This window comes from Halyomorpha halys, unplaced genomic scaffold (genome assembly GCF_000696795.3).
Source record: "Halyomorpha halys isolate HHAL.00 unplaced genomic scaffold, Hhal_1.1 Scaffold832.1, whole genome shotgun sequence".
Lineage (NCBI taxonomy): Eukaryota > Metazoa > Arthropoda > Insecta > Hemiptera > Pentatomidae > Halyomorpha > Halyomorpha halys.
The window spans coordinates 426,912-434,951 of NW_027113014.1; the positions used below are offsets into that span (position 1 = coordinate 426,912).

The following is an 8,040-nucleotide window of genomic DNA, read 5'->3' on the forward strand; positions in this document are numbered from 1 at the left end:
CCAATTAAATTTTGAAATATGTTCAAAATAAAATATGGTACACTGGGAACAGAGGATGACGATAAATAAAAAGTTTAAACTTTTGAAATATTTATTTCAACAAAATATTATTTCTCAATCATTTTTTTATTCTTTTTTTTTTGTAAAGGAACAAAATCAGAATAACATATTGTGAATCTATTAGATGAGTATTATTCTTTAACTCTCAAATCACTTATTCTACATTTCATTAAAATTGATAAATTGTATCAGATGAAGTAATAAGACCATCAGACCATGCCATATATATATATATATATATCTTTTACAATTTCTTAAATTTGATATGCCCTTGCCTTTAAAGTATTTAAAATTGTACTATTAGGGAAAAGCTTGGAGATCAAAGCTTTATCCCTTTAATGAGAACAATAAAAGAATCAAACAATTTTATGGCCACAGCTATAAATCTATTAATATTGGTTTACTGACTAGAAATTGCCCTTGATCAATAAAGTAATAATAAAAACATTTTATATACAAGTGGTAGAAAGAAACATTCCTCTAATTTTGTCATAACTGGATCATTTTTACAATATAGACATAGTTTGATAATGTAATATTATAATATACTATATTAAGGAGCTTCCTTATTTAAATAAAAAAATGTTGGTATTATAGTAGAATCAACCATAACTTTTTGAAACAATTTTTTTATAATAAAAAAATCAAAACATTGTTAGCCCTAAAATATTCAAAAAGATCTGTTTTTCTCTACATAAGTTAATCTACTTTAATGAAATCAATTATTTTTTATTGATAAACACTTAGGTGAAACCCTGTGTAAATATTTCAATATGTCTAATTATAATCAAATTTTCATTAAAAATTTTAAAGTTGATAATAGTATTTATTATATTTAAATTTATTAAATTTGTAGTTTATAAAAATGCCAGAAAATAGTGATTAGCCAAAATATTGATTTTTATTCAATGAAATAATCACCCAAAGGATCATATATCTCAAACTACAAAAACAATTAATGTCTTTAAAAAAAACTTAAATTAAATATTATTATTCAAATTTTGATTGGATTAATTAAGAATCCACAGATAATTCTTTTAAAATAAAATTGAGCCAATTGCATTGCATATGGGATATCATTCTAAATATTGTCTTTCAAATAAATCCATCTTTTTAAAAGACTGCAGGTAATGCTTTAAACATCGTAATTAAAAGTCTTACTGCATAATATTGTACATATTCTATAGAATATAGATCCCAATACATTTTTTAAATTAGTTAGAATATTAATATAAGTCTGATCCTATTTTATAAATCAGTATTGGCATTTTGTTGGTGTTCTGTAAAAAGGGTAAATCAAATAATTTTCATGAGTGTATATTTTGAACTTTACCTGGTTCGGAAAATTATTTTTGGGTGGAAAACCTATCATATGATTTTATTTTTGAGAACTTGGTACATTCCACATTATTTTTCATATATTAAAACTAATTCTTTACTCAAATGACAAAATGTTATAAATTATTTTTCCAAAAAAAAATTTTTATTTTAATTTTCAGGAGTCTCCTCATTAATGTTTAGATACCAATAAATTAAATTTTTTATTTTAAGCTTATGATAAAATTTTAGTCAAATCCATTGGGCCGCATGCTGGCATTTTTTTTCAATAAACAAAAAGTTTAAAATCCTAAAATATCAAAGTTGTTGGAATTCACCTTTTTTACAGAACATCAACAATTTATGAAGTGCATTTATTCATAAATTTATAAAAATAAATGGACGTGATGATCACTTATTAAATTAAATATCAGTAATTTTATTTACACTATTTACACATAAATACAGACAGACTAAAATTATTTAACGATGACTAACCAAATAATTAACATTAATTAAAAAATGCGATGATACTTGCGAATTTTAGCTATAGCATAAGAAATCAGTGATAAACTAATTGTCCAAAATACACATGAGAAAAAACCAAAGTATACTGTTGGATGCGTGAAGTTGTATCCTTTGGAAGCTATATCCTTGTAACTGTCGACTGCTGGTGATACGGGAAACGCCCATACCCAGGACCTTACTAAATAGTGAGCTCCTTGTAGAGGCCAGACTATTCCTGTTACACAAAGGGATAAATTATTATTCCATATGAGTTCATGTAACATAATGTTATTTTATAAATTTTGAAACTTTCTTATATTCTAATATTAAAACTACAACAATCTTCTAATAGTAAAACCCGATGCACCCGCAAAAGGAAAGAGACTTGGATAGGTACAAATAAAAATTTTAAAAAATTATAGAATGTACTTTATACTAAAATCGTACAAATATATACTCTATTTGTCTAAAACTAAACCACACCTTTTTTCTTCATTTTAAAACTGAAAATATTTGTAATGATTTATATATGGATTTTTAAAATCACTAAGTGTTTTCACAATTGTTTTAATCATGATTTTTTTATTACTATAATTAAACATTGACATTTGAGAAAACCTTGATATTAATTTTAATATATATTGATTGTTTTAACTTTCTGAACTCTGGTCTTGAAAAGTTCTTATTCCATTTTAAATTCATAATTTACTATTTTAAAAATAATAATAACAATTAGTTCTGCTAGAAATGTTCAATAATTCCAATTTTAACATCTTTAGTAAAATTTAAATTTATCATGAATTATTAATTTTTTTACCAAAAAAAAATGCCTTCTAGCATAGTATTCTTGTATTGAAGAGATAACTATAGGTAGCTTCTTTTTGTTAAATAAGTTAGCCTATTTACATGAAGTATATACAGAACAGTTATAATTTTCAATAGTAAGTAAATAAAATAAAGAATGTTCTTATTCATGTGTAAAAATGTAAGTGTAAAATGTTCTTATTCATATGGAAATATCATAAAAACTATTACCCTTATGAAGATAGACATCAGGAACTACTTTATATTACATTAAACTAGCTTTAAGTTAAGTGCTGGGAGACATCTATACGTCTAATGTTACCTGAGATATAGTTTTTCCTAAGCCAAAAGTTTTGTCTGAACAACTAGAAATCAATATCTTCAAATTCAATCTATATCATTTACTTCTCCTACAAAGATAGACATCATAAAGTACTTTATAGTACATTAAACTAGCTTTAATTTGAGCACTGACAGATATTTGTAAATCTAATGGTTCCTGAGTTATAATTTTTCATAAATCAAAAGTTTTATTTTGTTTAATTAGAAAACATTTTGTGAATTTATTTTGGCAAACTATTATTGTTATTACTCCTAGTAATGTAATAAATATTACTACTATTACTTTCATGAAGTAATAAAATACTTTATAGCTCATTAAACTAGTTTCTATTTCAGTGCTAATAGACATCTGTATATCTAATGATTCCTGAGATATAGATTTCCCAAAATAAATTCACTAACTACTGATTTTTCAGAACATTTTTTTTAAATGTTGCTTTCTAAAAAAGTGTATCTCGAGAACCATTGAATGTAAATAGCTGTTTTAGGGGACATAATTTAACAAATTGACTCTACTTTAAATAATTTTATATTAGGTTTTCTAGTGTTATCGATAGTTTTAAAGATATGGAGCTCCGAATGAAAAATTAATTTTTTTTTTAATGTTTTGAAACAGCTGCCATTTTGCAGGTAGCATGAATTAACTGGCAGACTCTCATTTCTTTATATATGAGGAGAAGGTTGTTGGGAGTGCGGTCAGTGAATAACACAAATAAGTTTAAAAAACTTATTTATTAGTGCCAACATTTCGGCCAGAAATTCTAGCCTTCATCAGGGCTAAGAACAAAAAACAAGATTGAATGTCAGGTTTTACTGTTATTCAAATTGTTTCTCACCTCCTAAACTGAATACGGCCAAAGTTCCTCCTATTCCAGCGTAAGACACAAGCCGATCAGAGTCAAATACCTCTGTCAATAAGAATCCTGTTAAAAAAAAAAAAGAAGGTTAGTAGCAGGTTTTTCAAATTGTTTTTAAACCATGAGAATGAAAGTAACAAAGGGAGTTTGTAATCATAAATGTTTCCCTAAAAAATTAGGAAAAGTAGATAAATTAAAAATTATCTATTTCTATTCATTTTTGAAAAAAAAAAATTAAAAAAGTCAACATTTTTATATAATTCAACTTTTGCACAATTGAATATTTTTAGAGTTTGAAAAAATCATCATCATAATCCAATCCCTCTCTACTATTACGCAGAGCGTTGGTGTCCTGTACAGAGCTTAGACAAAGTGACCCTCTCCTGTATCAGCTCTCTCGTCCTGCTATAGACCAGCACTCGCTTTCTGAATGCCTCTTGCACCCTTTGTACTATATCACTTTTATAGCATAAAAGAAACAAGAACAATATTTATTAAACTAAATGAATAATTATTAAAACACAGCTGCGAATTTCAACTTGTATCTAAATCTTAGAATGTTTTCATATATGTCAACACTACTTTAATGTTTATTTTTCATATTCAAACAACATTTTTTTTTAAGAAGACCGTTAAAAAAATAACTGACAACTATCAAAAGTTTCCTCTGACCATTTGACTGGATTAATAGTAAAAAGTAGTGGATTAATCTTATTTAATTGAAATACAATTAGAAGTTCAGGAAAAAATAAACATTTACATACCATACGCAATACCGACAGCTTCAATAGCAAATAGTAAGATGAATATTTGATTTGGATCACCAAGCATCGGGAAGTCAAAATAAAAGTAGAACACACTGTACATTATCATTTTCTGGAATGTCATCAGCACAATTTGTACGCACAGATGAGCAGCTACAACCTCCATATAAGTCATACCTGAAATGGAGTTGTCAAATATAATATTATCCAAACTAACAACTCTTTTGATGTTTAATTATAAGTTTTTTTATCATTTTCTTTAGTTCTCCAACTATTGAAGGTTGAGATAGTAGCATAAACAGTTTAGAAAATATTTAAAATCTCAATTTAAATTATTTATTAATTATGAACAACTATATAGTAGTTTTTTTTTGGTTGCTTTTTTTATGAGGATTTCTTTTTTTTTTTTATTATTATGAAAATATAAATGAAATTAAGGAAAAAGCATTAAAAATTAACCAATCACTTTTAAATTATATTTTACAAATGTAGATAAAAAAAAAGTATTAAAAAAGAAATGTAAATAAAAATTCTTATTTTAAATATTGGTGGTATCTACAACAATTTTCCGTCCACATCCACACCCCATGTAAATATATCTTTCAAATAGTAACTTCTTTCTTTTAACTGGTTCAGTACTTTGTCACAAAATGATCTCTAACAGATATAACATAAGCTATATGTTATGCTTTAATAGTGGTACACCAGAAGAACCAAAAGGTTTTGATTTGATTTTTAATTGGACATATTACAAAGATAATGTAAAGTGGCATTATTTTCTCTACTGGAGTCCTACAGAATGTCCCTAGGCCAGTTGGGCTGTCATAAAGTACCTACAGTCTACGATACAATGTACAGAGGATGTCAAATAGAAACTAAAAAAACAATTTTTTGTAAAATTTTGCATTATTAAAGCAAAGCTGTGATATGATGACTTTAATAATCAACTTTTATTTATTTGTGATACAAAAGTAAAAACTGAGAGTACGATTCACAAATTCTCCATGTAATTCTAAATCCAATGATATAAATTATATGATATGTTGATATGGCATTTCAGTGTGGCAGGATTTTATTTGTGATCTTTTATTTTTGAGTTAAGCTGTTCGTGTACAGTTTCACACATACCCACATACAGAGATCATTTTGCAAGACTTTATTTAGACTCAAAGGACCTTAAAACATGTACTTCAAATCTGTTGAAATGTATCAAACCTGTCGAAATATATCAAACCTGTCGAAATGAATCAAATCTGTCGAAATGTATCAAACCTGTTGAAATTAATCAAAACTGTTGAAATTAATCAAAACTGTTGAAATGTATCAAAACTGTTGAAAAAACAAATTCAAAACTGTTTACGATCACAATAGTACCTCTTGGTATATATTCCATGCATAAGTAAGCGAAAAGAAAAAATTGTCAGCAATTGGTTTCTTGAACTACCATATATCTGATTCTAGCCCATTTCAACTGCCCACTTTATCGAGGCTGAATGCACCCTAATAGGTTCTATAAAGAATAAATGAAAATGAGCAAAATTCACACATTGATAGGTATAAAGCAAATTCACTACATTCTTAAGTCTAAACATTAGTGTTATTATCTAGAGGCCTCCAGGATCACAAGCACACATGTCTATTGTTTATAAAAAGATGTGTTATGTTTTCAAAAAACTTTTTTCATAGAGCAGAAATATTAGGAACAGTAAAAGATATGCAGCAAGCAATTTCATATTTTCTACAATTGTTAAATATTGATTTTTTTTTCTTATAAAATTCATTATACTCATACTCTGATATGCTTATGTAATAATATTTTTTTAACTTTTAAAGTATATACCTGCTGCCATGCTTCGTTCAAGTGTTCCAATTATTTTTTCCATCATAATTGCTCCTGAAGTGAATATCATAGTGAAATAGAAACAAAATCTGAAATCAAAGTAACATCTTACACTTCTAATCTTCAACAAAATATTTGTCTATTTTTTTTTTTAGTTTTTAGGAGAGAGGGAATGAAAATTACACATTTAAATATTTAAGCTAGTAATAACAATTAAAAAATATTATTACAGAAACTTGTTTGTTAGTTTTGAAAGGGCGTTTAACAGCCTGGTCATCAACGCCCGTTGGTTGTTGGCTTTGGTAAGGCCTAGTTGTTTTAGTCATAGTTTTGGTATGGTGTACTGATCCGCACCAATTATAATTAAATTTGTGGCAATTATAATTTGTTTAATAATCGTAACGATATTGGAAAGGATGGTGAAAAGCAGATATAACTGACTGTTCTAATTTTAAAAATAAGGCAGGTTAAATAGATAATTATAATAATTAAAGGCTGGTTATTAAGTTAGTCTGATGGATGAATTTAATGACTTTTACAATTACAGATTCGTCGTTTCTCAACGCCATTGGGACATTTGTTGGTAACCCTAACTGGTTCAGAGTTGATGTGTAGTGACGACATTCTTCAAAAATGTGTTTGACGGTCAGATTGCTATTACATTTTGAACATTTTGGAGGTGCCTCTCCTGTTATGAGATGGATGTGTGTCAGTCGGGTATGTCCTATTCTGAGTCGGGTGATCACTACTTCTTCACGGCGTCTACTTCGGGTTGATGTAATCCAGGGCTTCACATCTTTCTTGATAGGTTTCAACTTACTGGGTGGACTTTCATCCCACATTGCCTGCCATCTTTTATTAATAGATTCCTTTAAAGGGTGAGCAAGTTCCTTTGCAGTTAAGATTGCTGCGGGTCTACCTGGGAGGACTAGCGCTTCTCTAGCAGCTTTGTCGGCCATCTCATTACAGAAACTTAAAATAAAGGATAATATAAATGAATATTTGAAACTATATCCTCAGCCATCATTTTGAGCCAACCAACACAATAATGTAAATTTACAACATTTTAAAGTTGCCTCATTATTATTACAGAGCAATAATATCATTATATCAGCAAATAATATAAAAAAGTAAAGTAATTTGTATTCATTTAACTTTCCTTTGAAGTGGTATTATAACCAAAAAATTGGTTTCACTTATTTCTTGTAATAATATAAATTATATACATTTATTTCCGCACTAGTTGGACGATTTTCATGTGTTGGAAAAATTTATTTTTTGGATATTCAAAACATTTAATTAAAAACAAAACATTTTTTCAATATCAAGTAATCATGGTTGATTACAGTTTACATAAATTTGGATATATTGAACATTGATTGGGTGCACCTATGTTTTATTAGTAGTAGGAAGTTCATTTGGCAATTGCTAAGAAGAAATCAGGTGATATGATTACGTAAATCATTAAATTCAAGAGTAAAAACTATAAAGACGAAATAATGTCAGACTATTTTTGTATTAATGAGAAACATTTAAATGACTTAAATTC

The 8,040-nt window shown here is 27.3% G+C and overlaps 1 protein-coding gene across 1 annotated transcript in view; it reads right to left on the reverse strand.

The window, feature by feature from the left end:
* Positions 1-95: 95 nt before the first annotated feature.
* LOC106686513 (ABC transporter G family member 20) overlaps positions 96-8,040 on the reverse strand; it is a gene marked incomplete at its 5' end in the record, with an annotated part of 38,244 nt that continues 30,299 nt past the window's right edge. The window contains 4 exon segments of the mRNA XM_014429866.3: positions 96-2,119; positions 3,867-3,953; positions 4,652-4,828; positions 6,492-6,580. Of these exon segments, the coding sequence (XP_014285352.1) occupies positions 1,893-2,119; positions 3,867-3,953; positions 4,652-4,828; positions 6,492-6,580 (580 nt within the window). The 3' untranslated portion in view covers positions 96-1,892.